Genomic DNA, 21166 nt, shown 5'->3' with positions numbered 1-21166 from the left:
TCTTTGTCTCTTTGTTTCTTTTTATCTCCATGTATTTATTTTCTAATAGTCACAGCTCTTATATTCAGGTTTTATTGAGTTTGGTTCTGAGGTTGTTGGAAAAGACCAAAGTGTCAAGAAACTGCTAACAAGTCATGATGAAGTAAGTCTTGTTCTGTAGTTACACTGGTTTACACAACACAACAGAAAATTAGAATAATTAAAATATTTTTAAAGTACAAGTATAGAAAAGAAACATGAAAATCAAAGTGAGGGTAATTATGTATTTGGAGTATAGGTTAAAAATCTGAGGTAAGAAAAGGAAGGTTAAAAGAGTGAATGGTTCGTTAGTCTTGTAATGTTTACTAATAATGTATTTGTGATTGGCTTTGAATAGAAAGTATTTTATTTAACACTTACTAGGTTTGTAAGTGACTATAGTTTCAAAGTCGTCCGTGAAAGCGATATACAGTCAAACCTCTCAAAACTGGACCCTCTATAAACTGGAATCCCCTCAAAACTGGACCCTCTATAAACTGGAATCCCCTCAAAACCGGACATTTTTCATGGTCCCTTTTTAAATATCTGTACAGATGGAACCTTTCTAAACCAGATACCTCTTAAAACCAGACTTTTTTTTACTTGGTCCCGAGTGTGTTTGGTTTAGAGGACTTTCACTGTATTTTTAAAACTTGGTCTGTATATAAACATGTCATTTTAACATGTGATTGGTATCTTCTTTTGTTAAAGTTTATAAATGAGATTTAAGTGTGCAGTAGTACATATCTGTATGAATATTATGAAATGATGAATATTTCTTTCATTGAAAATTGCTCATCGATAATGTTGTTTATTTCATAAATTTGAATAAACTGTTGTTTGGTTTGCAGATTTATGAGCAGATTCGAAACCGTCATTTCTCCAATGTGTTTGGTTATCTGAGCAACAAAGCTAAAGAATTACAAGTGGGGTACGATGTGAGTATTTAAGTCAGTAGCACAAGTTTAAAACGGTTGATAAAGACTATTTATGTGTATTTCTAATTATTAAAACGTTTTCCATGATGTAGTTTACAAAATAGGTACTACCTAGTATGTAACTTCACTCCCATTTTCTAACCGAACCAACCACCAACCTCACTAACTCAACATCCTAGCTACATATATGTATGTATGTACGTATATCGACTATCCTAGCCAGCTAGCTACCAACCTACCTTCCTACCTATCTGCCTGCCTACCTACCTACCTACCAGTCTTATCTACTCTCCTAACTATCTTGAGATTTGTAGTCTGATTAATTACTAAAGACTGATTATAAATAAACTAAAAATATTGTGTATAGGGTTATACAGTTTGGTTGTGAAATCAAATTACATTGGATATAAAATTCAAATATATTAATTTGGTTGCAAAATAAAGAAGCCGTATAAGTATTAAAATATTTTCCAGTTTGCATGTTAAAAGTCTGGATAAGATTCTGAAACTGTAACAGATCTAAAATCTGCTGTCTGGTAACATGATGTTTTGCTGTGTTTTTACATTGTACAAGGGGTGGGATTTACCTCAGTCGGTTGAGTGCTCGCATGAGGCGTTTGCATCGCAGGATCTAACCACCTCGGTGGATCCATTCAACTGATTGGGATTTTTCTCATTTCAACCAGTGTACCACAACTGGTCAAAGGCCGTAGTATGTGCTTTCCTGTCTGTTAAAAAGTGCATATAAAAGATCCCTTTCTGCTAATGGAAAAATTTAGCGGGTTTCATCTGATAACTACAAGTCAGAATTACCAAATGTTTGATATTCAGTAGCCAATGATTAATTAATCAGTATGCTCTAGTGGTGTTGTTAAGCATAACAAACTTTAACTTACATTATACACACAAATATCATTATTAATTACCAATAAGTCAACCAGTTACACCTGGACATTTTTTTTAAACACAGGTAATTAAATATTAGAATCTGAATTACTCATTACAAAATCAATCGGCCCAGAACATGTTTTGTTGTCATAATAATTGTAATGATTGCGGTTCAAAATATTTGATCAATTTGTTTACAGATTAACACTATACGTGTACAGAAAACATGTCTCGGAAATAAAGAATGATATTACACTTGTTGGAAGAATAGTCGAAATATCTTTATGGATTTTATGTTTTTTAGAAAAAGAATAGTCTCAAAACTGTGGGAGACATGAAAGACTTTGTAGCCAATGATCTGAAAGGCTTGAAGCAGCAACACAAGGCTCTGTCATATCGTAAGTTGATTTACTCGGACTAAAGAAATCAAATCAGTGTCCAGTCACATGCTGGCACTTAGTATCTTAATGTATGTACTCTGCATTGCTGTGTATTAGCTGACTGTGGATAAGCTGGCCTGTGAGTTTGCCCATCAGTATCTTGTATGAAAAGGTTGGTATGATGTATCGGCCAACTCATCATTTAGGTAGGCGAATTGGACACAAATATATTACTAAATTAAATATATATAAAAAAAATATTGGTCAGTCGCAGGATTTTGGTGAACAAATCAAGTACAACTACTATTTTAATCAAGATTTTAACATAGATGAAAAATAATAATGATTTTTAAAAGTGGTTCCAGAATACGGGATAACATTAACTTGTTCAGGCCCCGTGCTTATAAACCTTAAAGTCTAGACTTTAATAAAGTCCAGACTTTAACATCATGGTAACACCATTCAAATAGCATTACGTTAAAGTCTGGACTTTGTTAAAGTCTAGACTTTAAGTTTTATAAGCACGGGCCCTGTTCTATTATTTCAGTCTTCTACAAATGAAACTGTTGCATTACATCATTAGCTGATAAACATAGTTTGTTTGTTTTTTTATAATGGTGGTGTAAATATGATTTAGCACCCAAGTCATATAATTGTAATGCTATTGTATTATAGGTATAATCTTTACATTTTAAAATAAAAATTAGTAAATAATGTTTCCCATCAACCAACTTTGATATGTATGTATATAAAACTGTGTATATCATATGAAATTTAAAAAATATTGTGAGACAGTGAGCTCAGGGCACCCCAACCCTGACACTGCCTTTTTATATTCTGGGGACAACAAAACAAAAAAAACTTTGATATGACCCTTTAGTACTATTGATGTGCTATCTGGAGATCTGAGGGTTATCAATGTTTTTAACTGCAGATATTGGTGCTTGTGAAGTGATCATGAAACGTAAAGCGAAAATGGATTTTGAAGAGCACATCAAGGTAGAACACAGTAAGTTATTTTCATCTGATCAAAACACTGCACAAAGAAATAAAAGGTTTTGTTGTTGACATTAATATAATTTTCCTAATATTAAATCATTTGCCTGCACATGTAAAAAAAAAAAAAATTAATCTATGCGAATACAGTGTATTCATCTTAGTGGACATATTAAGCCACGTTTTACTATAATAAATTAAATATAATTTTCTTTTTCAGGTTTGTTAGAAGGCACAGACCTCAAAGAGAGTATAACAAATACAGTGTATTCATCTTAGTGGACATATTAAGCCACGTTTTACTATAATAAATTAAATATAATTTTCTTTTTCAGGTTTGTTAGAAGGCACAGACCTCAAAGAGAGTATAACATATGTAGAAGAATGTATTAATAAACAGGTATTCATTATACATGTAGTGTTGGGAATAGATTGCAATTTCATCACAGGGCTTGAAATAGCGGCCTGCAAAAAGCAGTCCATTTTTTAGATCTAGTAGGTGAAATACAAATTCACCTGCAAAAACCCAGACCTGTCAACCCTCCCGGATTCCGCGGGAGTCTCCCGGTATTTGATCAAATCTCCTTTCCCCTGTGCGGGAGACAGTTTCTCCTTTTAAATTACATTTTTGTAAGTATAAAAAAAAATCGATCCTCTTTTGTCAAAATAACAGAAGGGAAGTAACTCTGCCTTTTTTTCTCATTCGGCAAATGTCGACTACTTTCGGCTTCTGAGAATGTAACAGGCCGAATTGTCCCGACTGTTTAACCTTTGCCGAAGTGAAAATTGTGGGATAGCCTATTTATATTGTTAAAAAAGCACATGGAGTTTATAAAATGACATGTAATTATAATGTTTGTTGTCATCGTAATGGCTACAATGCGTGTTGCCGCTAATTCAACAGGCTGTGTATTGACATTCAGTGTTGCCATATAAAAAAAAAAAACTATCCAATTTAGTTCTAATAACACCTCTGAATTGTAAAATGTCTTCCCACTGGATTACATAATGCAACTATGACGAATCTGAACTGCCAGACTCCGAGTTGACAGCGATACACACGATGCATGTTAAAATCACATGTCACAGCAAGACAACGAAAAGACCAATTAGCTGTATAAACATACTTGTGTCAGTTAATTTTGTATGTTTGTGCAGTAAAATGTTGGTTATAAGGGTACACTTCAAGAAATTATTTTTGTACAATTAAAAAATGTTGTGTTTGACATTGACATAAAGTTACTCACGGAAATGGGTATAATTCCGGTATATTTTACACGATGTCCGTAATGAGGTTTTACTTATGATTAATGAAAATACAATGTTTATTGCATCATTATAATGATTTTAAATAAGTACCACGCCACCGTTCCTCATTATAGTAAAAACTGAATATTAATTTATAAGATTTATATAAATTTGTCTTTGGTACTTAGGTACACTAACCACAAATGATAATGTAACGCAACCTGTAAGGCTGTAAGTGTAATACCGTAAATGTACTAATTAAATTTTGTATTTCTTGTTCATGTTCTTAACATTTTTGGATAATTTTTTTTTTTTTTTTTTAAATATGTATTAAATCATAATAATATTTAAACTTTAAAAAAAAAAAAAAAAAAAAAAAAAATTAATATTTTTTTTTTTTTTTTAATGCCAAGATCTAAGGTTAAGAAGTATATATGACATTATAAAGTATTCATATAACTTATTGTAATAATGTTTTTTTTTAAATCTTGCGATTTTGGGTTAAATTGTGTGAATTTAAAAATCTCCTGCTTTTTGACAAAATCTCCTGCTTTTTCAACACACACCTCCTGCTTTCTCTTGTCTAAAGGTTGACAGGTCTGCAAAAACCATTAAAAAATTGTCGGTTGTTTTTTTTCTTCCAGAGAGATGTATGTAGGATTATCTCATCTGCTATATGCATCTCGTAAATCTGTTAGATTTTAATTCCATAATGCTCTCAAATACATCTCATAGGTCATAATTTTCCCCACATTATACCAAACCCTCACCTCATCTCATGCTGTCCTTTTTCCAGCAGGTTATATTTCTTTTTCATAGCAGGACATATCTCCTTTGACCTGGTATCTTAAACAAATAACAGCAGGGCATAGTTTGCTTCCAATTTTGAGCCCTGATTCTTAAATCTATGTCACTTTTCTGTTGACTTTATATATATTTATGAAAACAAATATTTACCCTAGCAGTTTAGCAATAAAATGCAGAAAGCAAATAAAGGTGCATTTGTGTGTGACCGAGATTGGACATAAAATCTGAAAGACTCCCTATCCCCTCCGACGAAAAATATATGCTTTGTGGGACTAAAACAAGTCTGCAACATGTTCTAAATTGTTTATTACTAAAATATTTATTATATTATATATGAATTTGACATTGTATATTTAACTGATATTCTGTTATCCGACAGGCGTCCATGGTGCCGCTGCTGAAGCTGATGTGTCTGCTGTCTCTCACACAGGACGGTCTGTCCTCCTCCACATACAGATCTCTCAAGACACAGTTCTTACAGGTATCCATCTTGCCCATTGGGGCGGGACATAGCCCAGTGGTAAATAGTTCAACTGATGAGCGGTCGCTCTAAGATCGATCCCCATCAGTGTGCCCATTGGGCTATTTCTCGTTCCGGCAAGTGCACCACAGGTGGTATATAATTCTGTCATATAGAGAGGAAACCCGCTGTTATACCAAAGGCTGTGGTATGTGCCATCCTGTCTGTGGGATGGTGCATATAAAAGATTCCTTGCTACTAATGGAAAAATGTGGCAGGTTTCCTCTCTATTTGTCAGAATTACAATATGTTTGACAACCAATAGCCAGTGATTAATAAATAATGTGCTCCAGTGGTATCGTTAAATAAACGAAACTTTTTAACGGTCTTACCCTCATTCTGCTTTAAGGGTGTGGGATAGTGCATTTAAGGGAACCCTTATTGCTAATCGAAAAGTATAGCCCATGGGGTGGCTTAGCAGGTTTCCTCTCTCATTACGTGTATCTCTGTGGCTCTTAACCATGTGCCTGATACCGTAAAAGTGTAAATAAAAATGTGTTTAGTGTGTGCTTAAACAAAATGTTTCTTCTTTATTTCTTTAGGGCTGATGACTGTATCAAACAGGAATCCATTGAAAATAAGGGTGAACATCAGGACCATAACTAACAGTGGGAAGTGGGGGTGTGGCTTTGGGACAATTTCCTTCTTAATTTAATTATGCTCATTTTGTTCAGCTGGAGAAGACCATATTTTACTGAATGTTCCTGATTCGTGTTTACTGCATCACCCCTCACCACCTGCCTATTTGCTTTAGGCTAGATCCAGACCTGGGCCTATATGTTTGAAGCAATCTTAGCTCTACAACGTTGTAAAATGGCCGGGGGCTATGACATGTATCGCAATGCCATCATAGCCTCCAACTGTTTTACAGGAAGGAAGGAAATGTTTTTATTTAACAACGCACTTAAAACATTTCATTTAAAGTTATATGGCGTCAGACATGTGGTTAAGGACCACACAGATATCGAGAGAGGAAACCCGCTATCGCCACTTCATGGGCTACTCTTTTCAGTTGGCAGCAAGGGATCTTTTATATGCACAATCCCACAGGATAGCACATACCACAGCCTTTGATGTACCAGTCGTGGTTCACTGGCTGGAGCGAGAAGTAGCACAATGGGCCCACTGACGGGGATTGATCCCAGACCGACCGCGCATCAAGCCAACGCTTTACCACTGGGCTACATCCCAACCCAACTGTTTTACAGTGTCTGGGCGCTAAGATAGTTTTGAAAATATGGGACCTTGACATCAAACAGTAGACTTAGATTGGAGCATTTAAGCCAAATGTTGTTAATATCAGGAATACAACATTTATTTCAAACATTTATCCAAAACCAAACAGAATCAAATGTTTCACATTTTAGATATAACAGGAAGTGTCCTCAACTACCTTAGTTCTGGACAAAATTATGATGCTGCGTTTTACAGCAACATCAACCATGTTTCAAGAACAGTACTCTTTGTCTCATTCTATATAAATAAAGATAAAAATCTGGCCTGAGATTGTACCCCCACTTCAGATATCGTCCGTATGGGCCTGTTACGACATTTCAGATTACAAGAAAAAAACTAATGCTTTACATCCTGATATATATAATGTCAACAATTGCAATGCCAGTTTGTCAATATTAAATGTACTATTTAAAAGTGGATGTTCTTAAACATTAATGCAATGCAAAGCTATTTGGTATTAGTGCCTCTGTAAATTAACAACATTTTAAACTTAATTCCAAAGCCAGTAATTACTAATTACTGGCTTTGGAATTAAGTTTAAAATGTTGTTAATTACTAATTACTGGCTTTGGAATTAAGTTTAAAATGTTGTTAATTACTAATTACTGGCTTTGGAATTAAGTTTAAAATGTTGTTAATTACTAATTACTGGCTTTGAAATTAAGTTTAAAATGTTGTGAAACAAAGATTCTTTTTTCCCCCCATCTTTCAGAGTTATGGTTTTGAGCACTTGTTGAGTTTCTTCAACTTGAAGAAGTTAGGTCTGCTGGTAGAACAGGACCTGATGACTCCCGGAAAACCACTCGCCAAGGGTCTCGCGGCCATCACCAGACGAAGCAACTTCATGTCTCTATCTAAGAAACTCAGTCTGGTGAGTATACTTATGGAAAGAAATGATGGATCACAGGAACACTTAACAACAAAGAAAGACTGTAACAAAATCATTCACCCAGGTTGCGTCCCTGGCCTTCCAGAGATCGAACTCCGGGGCAGACATGCTCAAAGCCTCTGTGGTATATGAGCATGTTAAAAACTTACGTAACCCAGTGTTGAACATGAACAGTGTTACTGACCTTTAACACCAAATCATATCTTTATATTTTATACCAACTTTACGATGCTAATAGTAAAATTAGATTTGGTCTATTCCTTTGCTTTTTTCTCTGAATATACCTTTTGATATCGACATCTTCAGCACGTTTTAGTCGATGGCTAATTGGTGTTTTCATGTTACAATCTCGCAACACTATATTATTGTATCATTTACTAATGCAAACTACATATTACACAAATACAGTTTTAATAAACTCACAACTCACAAATTGACCTCACCATATTATTACATGATTTAGTAAATTAATGCTAACAACAAACACAACAGTTGTTAGTTTTAAAAACCTTTTTGGTTATTTCTTATGAACAGTTTATTTTTTGCCCGCGGTCTTTATAAAATGTACAATTCTTTTACCATGTTTTTTTTCAATACTTTGTAACTCAAATCAAAGATTTTGTTTGTTAATGATAGAGTTTGCTGATTATATTTGAGTAAAAATAAAACAATTTTTTTTCAATAATTTTGCCAGGTACCGAAGTCTGCTGACGAGGTGAACTTGAAGAGTCCTAACGACATGTCCTATGTATTCAGTGGTGCCTACACACCCCTGTCCTGTAAACTTGTTGAGCAAGTACGTCCTACACACATATCCTAGAAACATATTACGCAAGTATGTCCTACACATCTCTCTCCCGTAAACTTGTGGAGCAAGTACATCCTTCACTCATATCCTAGATACATATTAAGCAAGTATGTCCTACACACCTCTCTTCCATAAACTTATTGAGCAAGTACATCCTACACACATATCCTAGAAACATATTACGCAAGTATGTCCTACACACCTCTCTCCCGTAAACTTGTGGAGCAAGTACATCCTTCACTCATATCCTAGATACATATTAAGCAAGTATGTCCTACACACCTCTCTTCCATAAACTTATTGAGCAAGTACATCCTACACACATATCCTAGATACATATTAAGCAAGTATGTCCTACAGCATATACTAGAAACATTAAGTATGTCCTACATAGTTCTCTCCTGTAAACTTGTTGATCAAGTACTTCCTATACACATATCCTAGAAACATATTAAGCAAGCATGTCCTGCACACATATCTGTAACCTCACTGAGTATGTGTGTCCTACATATATCCTATACACTCACTGAGCTAGTACTGTACGTGAAATCACTTTCATTTCTGATGGTCTAATTTCCATGTAACTCATGGATTAGTGCGGTCAACGATTTCAAGAAGATAACAAAAATATAATACATGTATACATATACACTGAAGCCTATCTAAACCGGATCATGCTGGGTATCTAATATTTATTTGATTTAGACAGGATCCGGTGTTTAAAAGTGTCACGTTTTAGAATTTAGAAAATTAGGGACCATGAAACTTGGCCGGTTTTGACAGTATTCCAGTTTAGTTAGGTTTCACTGTAATACAAATTTTGTGATACTACCTTTTCGATCCACAGATTTAAGTACCCAGTGAATTGTGTTTATTAAGCCTGACCATGAAAATTTAAGCCCATGAAAATAAAAGATGACCAAGTTTTAATGAGAAGAATTTGTTGGCTTAGACGATGTAACAAAGCATATACCAGTGTTAGCTATATGGTTAAATTATATTTGGCTTATAGAAAGTAATAAAAAGTTATAATATGCCAGTATTTGTTAAGTAATCGATGTAATGACCAGTATTTAAATGTTTTGAATATTTGGATGACCAGGTTTTGACGAGAGAAGGATTTGCTGGCTTGGACGATGTAACAAAGCATATACCAGGAGGAACCTTTGCCAATGTGGAAGTCAAGAGACCACCAATTTCAAAAGGTAATCTTTATACAAAATTACTATTTATTAAAAGTAAAGCTTGTTTTGTTTAATAACACCACTAAGAGCACATTGACTAAATAATTATTGGCTATTGGATGTAACACAATTTGGTAATTCTGATACAGTAAGTAAACCTGCTATATATTTCCATTGGCAGCAAGGAATGTTTTATATGCACTTTCTCACAGACAGGGCAGCACATACCACAACCTTTCATATACCAGTCGTGAGGCACTGATAGGGATGGTAGAAAACCCATCAAAGAATTGGTCCACCGAGGTGATTCGATCCTTCGACCCAAGCACCTCAAGCGAGTGCTCTGACAACTAAGCTAGGTATTTCCCCTGCTGTTTATGAAGACTGCTGAAATAGTGACCTCTCATTGCTGTTTTGTTCTTTAACAAATGACTTTCTATTTAGTATTTATTACCAAACCAAACACACACATTTTGTAATATTGGTCAAACTGACAAATTTTGCATTAAATAATTGTTGAACAGTCTCATTCAATGGAGAAATTAACTTTGTGTCTGTGAATGTCAAAAATATAAGCTTGTAAATCCCTATTAAGCACAGTCTAGTAGTTCATATATGCTAACAGTTTTAAGTTGTATAACTTGTGCCTAATCCATTTTTTTTTAAAAGCAATAAAATATGTTTCATTCTAATTCAACACATTTGAAAGAATGATTCTGATTGGATCTCTGCTAAAAATTTCAGGTGGTAAAATCACCGATATACCGGTCGCAAATTTTCTGGCAGAAATATGTCATAAGTTAAGCGAAGAACAGGGTTGTTTTGTAATGACGTCATAAAAACTATTTCTGTAGCGTTCATATTACATACAGAAGTCGTTAAATAATGAGAAGTTTTTATGTCAGAAATGAACATATTATTCTTTATTAGTCGTTATCTAATCATTGGAGCAGATTAAATATGTCAAATTACACACCTATGTTCAAGCTGCTAACTGTACGACAACCCATCGTCTGTTAATGGGCTGCCTAATGACGTCACCAGCTGGTGACGTTTATAGGCTTATTCTTACTACAAATGTGGCAATTTTCTATTTAAAATCAACCAGCAAACAGTTTAATTAGAATAGGGATAACCCTTCTGTGTTTTCCGATTTGCGTACGTTTATCAGTGGTTTTACAGTAGCAAATTTACCGTTTTATTGTCTCTGCTAAATTTGCGACAGTAAAACCACCGATATACGTCCGCAAATCGGAAAACACAGTAGGGTTATCCCCTAAATCTGACAGTTTTGAAAAATTAAACAAGTCCCAAGAATTCTAAATTTGGCAATGTTCAAGAAAACCTACTAATTCAATATACATACATGTACATCTATGAAGAAATGTAATTTATTACACACCATGATATTGCTCATGTCATAACAATTACTCAATATCTAACTAGTGTAATATTGGCATGCACAGACTGGTGGGGTTTTTTTATTTATTAGAATGACATCAGTATTCGAATGACATCACTTTGCATCTCCCTGCAATAAAATAATTGGGTGCATGACACGTCCTTGTTTAGAACGCTAGAAAACATTAAGTGCAAAATTGCTGTTAACATATCTGACTGTGTTTGTACAAATAATGGTAATTCAAAAGTGTACCATTACGAAATATGGCCATGAATTGAAATTGCGATAAGAGAGACTGTTATATTTGAGCATATTGTGTACGAACCCAAAACAATGTTGCAGCAGGTATCTGTCGTTGACCTGCTACTCTTTTTTTACGGCATTATGTACAAAATGTCACATTTAGTTAATCCCATTCACTCAGCTTAATATTTGCTGGTCCGATCAACAATTCAGTTATTATTGTGAATTTCAACATCTAAACTGTACATTGCTGATGTCTCGTTGCTCATTGTGACGTCATTTAGTTTACGTGTGACGTAGATCACTTGCTGACCCAATTCGTAGAATAATAACGTGTAGGAGGTCTCGAAATCTGCTTACTTCCGCATTGTGGCTTGTTTGTAGTCGGTTTGTAATAAATAAAATACTAAACTGGCATGCCTGTCATACCATTTTTATGAAACTCGTGAACAGTGTTGGTATCTGACTCGCTTTCGTTCCTTTGATACCAAAACTGTTCACTCGTTTCATAAAAATGGTACGACAGGCAAGCTCATTTAGTATTCTGTATGTATATTCCACAGGGCGGATCAATGCACCTATGAAGCCTGCTCTTAAAACAGTGCTGGTGTACTTCCTAGGAGGCTGTACCTTCTCCGAGATAGCTGCTCTACGTTACTTAGCACGAACAGAAGGTAGGTTCTTCTAACACAGGCACTGAAATAAGTCCAGAATGGTTGTTCAGGTTACCTGAATGTTATCACATGCTAAGATCTACGTTACTTAGCATGAACAGAAGGTAGGTTTTTCTAACACAGGCATTGAAATAACTCAAGAATGGTTGTTCAGGTTACCTGAATGTTATCACATGCTAAGATCTATGTTATTTAGCACGAACATAAGGTAGGTTTTTTCTAACACAGGCATCAAAATAAGTCCAGAATGGTTGTTCAGGTTGCCTGGATGTTACCACATGCCAAGAAATTCAAGAATGGTACTTCCTTCGAGCTTCCATTTGGTATCATGTTTATGTCCCGAGTGAAATAATTTTCAGTTGTCACAAGCTAAAGTGAGTGACAATGAAAATTATTTCACAAGGGACATAAACATGATTTGAAATGGTAGCAAGTTTAATATCCTATTTATTTACCCATAATCGATCTTAATTTATATCACTCAACTCGCTTGGTTGACGTTCTGTTGTAGTGCGCCAATCGATGACGTCATCATGTGATGTCGAAGTGTTACATCCCACTTGGCGTTCTAGTGGGACGTATCACTTTGATATGTACCAAGATATTTTTAACCATATGGGTACTAAAAAGTGTTATTAAACAAACGCATCTAAATGTTGATAAATTGTGTTATTTAAAGATTAAAATATTTGTAGGAGTGATAATACAACAAGAATAGTGATAAGAAAGAATAACAAAATAGTCTGTCCAATTTTCTGTGAAGGCTTTGTATAGGAATAATAGTGGGAATATAGGGGTCGTAACCTATAGGTTACCAAGCTTTTTTGTTTTGTTTTAGGTAACCTATACAAATGTATGTGGGTTACCAGTCATTATCATTTATTTTGATGCCTGAGCAGTTCACAATACAGGAGGTGATATGCTTGTTAAAGCTTTTAATGAAAAATGATCTCTTAAATTGTTATAGGATATCATTACATTTTATTATAATTATTGTCGTAAATATAAATTTAATTGAAATATGAAAATTTGTAATAAAATATTGTGTTATAGTAATAAAGATTACTTTCATAAAATTATTTGTTTATTCTTTACTGAAATTAATCAATGTGTTGGTGGACTGAATATGTATCTTTACAACAGATCAGACTCATATTTGAGTTTAGCGTTCCTTTAATAATTGGTGTGGTTTTGGGTTTTTTAATCTTTGAGCAAAAAGAGTTTCTAATTAATAATAACTAACCTAAGCCACAATATTGTTGTAATTTATTCCAATTGAACATGTCATCAAACATATTTGATAGAATTTGCTTGTTTTTGCAGCTGGTTGGAAAATCATCATTGCCACCACAGCTATTGTGACAGGGAATTCATTAATAGAATCAGTCGTAGAGAAATGCTAGTCGGTGTGATCTCAAAATAAAAGACAGAAGACAGTTCTAGTCTCCGGATGCAGCAGCTGGATGAAGGAGTGAATAAAACAATGCATACATTCCATAAACTTGCACTGAAGAAGTTACCCATTGTGGTCTGGCCAATGAAGAATAATGATTTTATAGTTAAGAAAATAAATCAAAGTGCATACATCACGAGTGGTTAAAACAGGAATGTCTGCAGGATTTTTCTACGGAAGAGGTCCAAAAGGGCACCTATTGCATTCCAAAGGACACTGACATGCATTGTTTGGAAAATTGCCATGCTACTTTGAAGTTATTGGAATTGGAGTGGTGCACACCCCCAGCACCCCGTCTCCCCAATCTGCACCCGTATAAGAGCCATCTATATAACGAGTCCGTGGCAGGATTTTGTATCAGGTGTGACTATTAAAGGTGATCTAAGAGAAGATCACAGAAAACAAGTGTGTATTATGATTTACTAAAAAGCAGCAATTCATTTGAAAGCATCACCATCATGTTAGTGATTTCATTATCATGCATATGTATAAATAGAGATTATTAGACAAGCTTGTGTGTCGTACTGATTTTACGAAACAAGTGTCAGGATAATATATGAATCATGACACTAGTTTCGTAAAATCAGTACAATTCACATTCGAGTATAATAATTTATTATTCAAAGTATTATTTTCATGATTAACAAGCTAGGACAGTGTCAAAACATTTCAAACATAACTAAAAAGAGACAATGAAACTACATCATTTTCCGAAATGACGTAATTTTGATAAGCATTTACACTGGGGAAGCCGCATTAAGTTATGACATTGCTTCACAAAATCACGTCATTCGTTATGCACATGAAACCATTGTCATACGTGGGTCATACTGGTTATATTTCCCTGAATATCTTGAACTATGTGGATAATAATGTATTATATATTATGTAAAATATTAAAACTTTGATACTTTTGTGATGATGATCAGTGTATTCTTTGGGGATGGTGGATCAAATCATGGACAAGAGAAATGTTAAATAATCAGCAAGTGCTGCAAAATGAACTTGTATACTTAATGCACCAAAGGGGCAAGATCTAGCTTAGTCCGTAGATCTCTCGTCTGAAGTCTGTCTTCGTCCGGAGCAAAATCAAGGTGAGCTGAAGATCACTCACCTGAAACGATACTAGGCGAGTAGTCATATGAAGAAGGAAATGGTTTACTTAACGATGCACTCAACACATTTTATTTATGGTTATATGGTGTCAGACATATGGTTAAGGAACACACAGATATTGAGGGAGGAAACCCGCTGTCGCCACTTCATGGGACTACTCTTTTTGATTAGCAGCAAGGGATCTTTTATATGCACCATCCCATAGACAGGATAGCACATACCACAGCCTTTGATGTACCAGTCGTGATGCACTGGCTGGATCAAGAAATAGCCCAATGGGCCCACTGACAGAGATCAATTCCAAACCAACCGTGCATCAAGCGAGCGCTTTACCACTGGGCTACGTCCCGCCCCTCATATGAAGACATGAAATGGGTTACCTGAATTTCTTTTTGTGTAACCCATAAATGGTTTACCAAATTTTCAATTCTTGGAGGCTGCCTATATCAGAAAATGTTTACCAAATGTTTGACATCCAAAAGCCGATGTGCTTACTTTTCAATGCACCAAGCTTGTTTTAACCATTCAGTAGTCAATGCCACACAGTTTTAAGTCTGATGGAAGTACATGGTTTACCTGCTGACTCATCGAGAGTTGCAAGAAATAAGCACCAATCCTCGGCTAACCTGCTAGATGCAATGGCTACATGTAAACCAAATAAACCAACCAGTACTCCTCAGAGTTGATACATTGTTGTTAACTTAATGGTTGTGATTTTGTGTTGTGCCATCTGTGAAAAAGTGGTGTGACAAACAAATCAGATTATATCCAGTCATGATTTTCAGAAATTTGAAAACACAAAAAAATGCTTTTAAGTAATTTTACACACACAATTATATGGCTTTGCATACCTCTTATAACATCTGTTCCTCCCTTGCCGCGCCCCCACCCCCCCCCCCCCCACCCCCTTTCAAATTTTGTTTTTAAATTCAATTTTTTGTTTTAAGGACCACCCTAATGTGTTTGGAAATAGTGGACATAAACTCTTCCGATTGTAATAAAACATCACTTTCTATTAATCATGATGAAAAGCCTAATATATGGTAGCAGAACATTTCTCCTCTTACATTGAAGTCCATCCTTGACATATATATATGGCCCAGGCAGCCCAAATCATGATATGTAAGTATAAAAAACACACACAAAAATTGCATTAAATTAGCAGGATTCTGTATTTCTGCAAATCCCAGATTTTGTGTTGAAAGTGTAAGATTATGTAATGGAATTCCAAACTGTTTGTATTGCATCATATTTATGATTCTGGCAGAATCCTTTAAAGAAAAATTCAATGCTTGATTAGATTGACTTGATCACACTACAGACAAAGCAATTAACATTATCCATTAAATAATGTACTATAGATAAAAACACAACAGCAGTGGTATGACCATAAGCATGGACAGAATGTTTATTTTGGAAAGCATGACATGATGAATCGATGGCCATAACTTAGGCAGAGTTCTTGGAATGGAGCACACAGGCTACTCTTATTCTGGTAGATGGGAGTATGAGCAGCAACATAGTTCTTTTTTGTACAAACACTTCCGAAAATCAAATATTATTAATGTCATGTAACACACATGTAATGAATAAACACTATTCCTAATTATCAAATTTCTTGGATTTTATTGCGTTTGTATCCACATAGAATGTTTTACCCTCACCAGGAGGAGCCGTGAAGCCAAGTCCAACTCCTTTGTCCTTGTACAGCTTGTAATCCAGAGCCTTTTGAAAATTGGACATGAGATTGTTCGACAAGGTCTCCTCCTCCAGGCGATTTAATGCCAAGTTACCCCCTTTTGGTTTAGCACCAAGATTACCAAAAAGTCCTTTAGACCTTCCTCCGTTCTTGAAACCACCCAGCAGTCTTAAAAACTTTTGTTGTCTGTCCTGGTTTCCTAGAGATGCCGTCTGCCACTGTCCTAGACTGCTAGCATCAACAGAATCACCTGCCTCTGAATTTCCACTACATGTATTAACTATAGTTTTAGGATCTTGATCATTTTGTCCATCAGATGTATGACGTGTCTCTGTATTGTGGTCTTCTGCAATATCTGATGACTTTTTTTCATCAATTTCAACTGATTTCTTTTTCTTCTTTTTTGACTTTCCATTACATGTATCGGTCAATGTTTTAGGATCTTGATCATTTTGATCATCAGATGTTTGAGGTCCTTTCTCCATCTTTTGGTCTTCTGAAATGTTAGATGACTTTTCTTCATCAATTTCTGTTGATTTCTTTTTCTTCTTTTTTGATTTTTTATGGCATGGGGATGTTTTGTCTGCTGCCTGTTCATCATGATTGGTTAATATGTTTTCACACATCACATGAGATTTCTTGTCTTTCTTTTTCTTCTTCTTGCTGACACTATTACTGCTACTGCTAGTGGGTTCTGTTTCCATGGTAACTGAAGATTCAGCAACATGTTCACCATCATTTTTATTGCACTTCAGAGATTCTGTATCATGTTTATATTTCTTCTTTTTCTTTGTTTTAGTCTTCATTTCATCCTGATCACCATCAGTGTGTACTCTTTTAATTCTGTCTCCAGCACCAGTTTCAAGGATGTCTTCCGAAATTTTGGCTTCAGATTCCACTTTTTTATCTTGCTTGCTTTTAATTTTCTTTCGACTATGGTGGGTTTTAATTTCTACTATATCAAGTTGTGCCACTGTGTTGTCAGAAAATTCAACAGCCTCGTGATCTTCTGGTTTCTCATTCTTAGAATGCTTTTTCTTTTTTGTCTTAACAGTTGGATTGGATTCTAGTGAATCAAAAATGCTATCTCTCTTTTTTGACTTTTTAATGTCTTTATTAATAATTTCTTCTTCAGTTTCTAAAAGATCATGTCCATTTACACCTTCATTCATGCTGTCACTATGTTTTCTTTTACATTTTTTCTTTTTCTTTGAAATATATTCAACCGCTGTCACAGTTTTATCATTTTCTGACTGGGTATCAAGACAATTGTCAGATTCATTACATAAATGTTTCTTTTTCTTCTTTTTTATTTTCAAATTACCTTCTCCCTGTTGTTCCTCAGATAAGCTTAACTGTGTGCTTGTCTTGTGTTTTGCTTTATTATTCTTTGTGTTTTCTGCTTGATCCATTCCATCAGATGATTCAGAATGCTTCCTCTTTCTTTTCTTGTGTTTCAACTTTTTGGTGACATATTGTTCTTCCGATATTAAATCCGACATATTCCAGTACCACAACCACTGTTATTAGTGACTGCTGCAAAAGAGAACAAATTAAAATATTTTATAATGTATACAGGAATTTATCCAGGTGTTCTGCAGGTCAGAACATAAGCCCCTTCACAAAAGAAAGTGGCACTAAAAATATCCTCATTTGTATGCTAAAAATTCTCAATGTACATATACCATATATATACCATATATATACATATATATATGTATGTATGTATGTTTTGCATCATTCTGTAGCCTGAAAACATATCCCAAGTATGTTTTAATTGATTCAATGATGAATCCCATCAACATCCATGGGACTGTGGCAAAAACCTGATATAGGTTAGGTTGTGTGTGTGTGTGTGTGTGTGTGTGTGTGTGTGTGTGCGTGTGAGAGATAGACAGAGAGAGAGGTAGGTGGCTGGACAATATGAAACATTTAATATACAGTTGAATCTCGTTGGGTCGAATACTGCAACGCTTGAACCAAAAACACTTGAACCAAAAACAAAGTCCCGAGTTACACTTACAAATTATTAACCGAATGCTTAGGTCGAACTACCCAATGGATCGAGCACCGACGGGGTTCGAGCCAATGTCCCTCGGTGCCACCCACCCACACACACCACCACCACATGATCCACGCCTGATAATGGGTAATAAAATGCGGGCACTGTGTAATTAAATAACCAAAACAGACCTACTGTACAGAAGATGCCTGGTGGCAAAATGTTATTATTCCGAGTCGCCTACAGTATTAATAAGGGAAGGGCTTGAGGTGACTCGAGCTCATTTGATCCGATGATGTATCAAGGAAACACCAGTACGTGCTGTTTTATTACTTACAATACTATTACTCAGTAGCGTTGTTTTGCTGTTAATAACCACACTGTCGCCAAGATGTCCTGCAATGCCTTGTCAGATTGGGAACGTTTGTGCACGTGTACATGTGTGATTATTTTTGGACCACATGCACTTACAGGTGATTACTACGGGAGGCATTTCTTTCGTAACATTCCGTTTAATTCCGTTATTTATCGTAAACATCGTCATCGTAATTTCTTTTATCGGTTGGTCGATGCGTTGTGTATTCTGCTCCGATAATGTTTCAACTTGTACTAAGGCCAAATCAAAGTTAGAGCACATTGATTTTTGATTTGTTATCATCGGTTGTTGGATGTCAAATAGCCCGAGTACTCTGACTGTAGACGGACATTTGGACAGATATTCAGCCCTACAGTCAGATACCAAGCTATGTAATGTTCGGGCAATCGCTGCCCACCACACGGTAGTCTAGGTAGGGCTGAATATCTGTCCAAATATCCGTCTAACCCTCTACAGTCAGAGTACTCGGGCTTGGTGTCAAACATTTGGCAATTTTGACATATATAGTCTTAGAATTAAAGTTTGTTTGTTTAACGACTCCACTAGGGCACACTGATTTATTTGACTGCTCAGCCGACAAGACGCTGAAGGTGATTGGAGCGATTTTAACGGATTGCCAAAGTAAAATCTTTAGGACTACTGTATTTAGGAAAAAAAGTGAGAGATAGTCCAAGTACAAAAAGTGAGAGATAGTCCAAGCACAAAAAAACTATTTGTAGGTATTCTTGACACGGTAAACTGCAGAACGTTTCTATGCATTTTTCAATACAATGTCATCACCTAAAACTAGGGTGAGGGTACTAAATTTTTACCTTGGCATGTTAGCTTTTTTCACTGTTTAATGGATTGGGGGGTAAATTTATAGCTATTTTAATCAAATGCGTCGGAGTGCTCTGTGATCTAAACTGATTAAACTGTTAACCAGAAATTATATAAATAATTAGATAACAAAGTCAACCATGTAACAAATTCAAATAATAAAACACAAGATGCAGTCCAGGGCCCCGTTCCACGAAGCGATCTTAGCACTAAGATCACCTTAGTGCATAAGGTAGCTATGCACTTATGGTGATCTTAGGGCTAAGATCGCTTCGTGGAACGGGCCCAAGGACCACATAATCTCTAAAGCGTAACCCCCAGAATTGTTATTAACGTGAAGTAAGGCAACTACACCGACTTATCTGATTTTAGCCCTAAGATCAACTTAAGTGCATAGGGTAGCTATGCACCTAAGGTAATCTTAGGGCTAAGATCGCTTCGTGGAACGGGGCCGTGGTCTAGGTAATGGTTATTAACCAGTAGAGCTAATTTTAATTAGATTGGTAGCCAACGTGTTAGAGATTTTATGAAAACCAGGCTTAAGGATGAAATTCAAGTTGAAATGAATTAGTAAAATAAAACAGGGTTTTTTAAAACTTATTTTGCCAGCCATGTTAACAGGCATCGTTGGCGAAACAAGTATTGTCAGATAAAACAGCTAAACAGTTATATAACTGATAATGGCAGTAGCCTTTAAAATATTAAGGAGCAACGATATTTTCCCAAACCGTTTGGCAATAAAGTGCAGATGGAAATGATGTCTAATGCTATACCTTATTTTGACGTATATATAGGCCTATGCTTTTTCATCTTTTCGATGAAAATTGTCTGGATAATTTTCATTGTTTATACATGCCAGTTCATAGGGTTTTACGTGCACATTTCAGAACAAGCTGTTGTAGGGCACGTCCTTTATACCAAAACTAAGGGGGCGGGACGTAGCCAAGTAGTAAAGCCCTCGCTTGATTCGCAGTCGGTTAAGGATCGATCCCAGTTGGTGGCCCCACTGGACAATTTCTCGTTCCAGCCAGTGCACCACAACTGGTATATCAACGGCCGTGGTATGTACTACCCTGTCTGTGGGATGGTGCATATAAAAGATACCTTGCTGCTAATCGAAGAGTAGCCCATGAAGTGGCGACAGCGGGTTTCTTTTCTCAATATCTGTGTGATCCGTAACCATATGTCTGACGCCATATAACCGTAAATAAAATGTGTTGTGTGCGTCGTTAAATAAAACATTTCCGTATACCAAAACAACAGACTTAACAACTATTGGTTGTGTACATGACAAATGCTACCGGAAAGTTAAACATTCTCTCCTTTCGCAAACACTTGGTATCATCACTGTTTTGACAGTAATTCAGTTCATATACTGTGTCAGTTGTCTATATGTCCGCTAATCTCTGTCTTTTGCAGTTGGTTTTGCCAGCTCTTCCTGTACTAAGGTTGGGGTTTGATCAGTATTGC

General features: G+C 35.6%; 2 protein-coding genes across 2 annotated transcripts in view; one reads left to right on the top strand and one right to left on the bottom strand.

Moving 5' to 3' along the window:
• Positions 1 to 14089, top strand: part of LOC121385060 (vacuolar protein sorting-associated protein 33B-like) — a 32833-nt gene extending 18744 nt beyond the window's left edge. Inside the window, exons 9-19 of the mRNA XM_041515599.1 lie at positions 69 to 142; positions 870 to 956; positions 2149 to 2242; positions 3159 to 3233; positions 3556 to 3620; positions 5655 to 5756; positions 7744 to 7902; positions 8615 to 8716; positions 9831 to 9933; positions 12121 to 12231; positions 13555 to 14089. Coding sequence (XP_041371533.1) covers positions 69 to 142; positions 870 to 956; positions 2149 to 2242; positions 3159 to 3233; positions 3556 to 3620; positions 5655 to 5756; positions 7744 to 7902; positions 8615 to 8716; positions 9831 to 9933; positions 12121 to 12231; positions 13555 to 13634 — 1052 coding nt within the window. The 3' untranslated portion in view covers positions 13635 to 14089. The remainder of the gene's footprint in view (positions 1 to 68; positions 143 to 869; positions 957 to 2148; positions 2243 to 3158; positions 3234 to 3555; positions 3621 to 5654; positions 5757 to 7743; positions 7903 to 8614; positions 8717 to 9830; positions 9934 to 12120; positions 12232 to 13554) is intronic.
• Positions 14090 to 16182: 2093 nt separating this feature from the next.
• LOC121385050 (lysine-rich nucleolar protein 1-like) lies at positions 16183 to 19007 on the bottom strand. Its single transcript, XM_041515589.1, has 2 exons — positions 18839 to 19007; positions 16183 to 18035 (listed from the first exon to the last, which is right to left on the bottom strand). Exon 2 carries the CDS (start codon positions 17999 to 18001, stop codon positions 16403 to 16405), a length of 1599 nt encoding a protein of 532 aa, XP_041371523.1. The 5' UTR covers positions 18002 to 18035; positions 18839 to 19007; the 3' UTR covers positions 16183 to 16402.
• Positions 19008 to 21166: the final 2159 nt, after the last annotated feature.

Source organism: Gigantopelta aegis, chromosome 2 (assembly GCF_016097555.1).
Source record: "Gigantopelta aegis isolate Gae_Host chromosome 2, Gae_host_genome, whole genome shotgun sequence".
Classification (NCBI taxonomy): domain Eukaryota; kingdom Metazoa; phylum Mollusca; class Gastropoda; order Neomphalida; family Peltospiridae; genus Gigantopelta; species Gigantopelta aegis.
Note: the sequence above shows the minus strand (reverse complement) of the source record. Positions and strands in the feature narration are given on the sequence as shown.

Excerpts from the sequence above, each read along its gene's own strand:
- LOC121385050 (XM_041515589.1), bottom strand. The coding sequence starts at position 18,001 with ATGTCGGATTTAATATCGGAAGAACAATATGTCACCAAAAAGTTGAAA.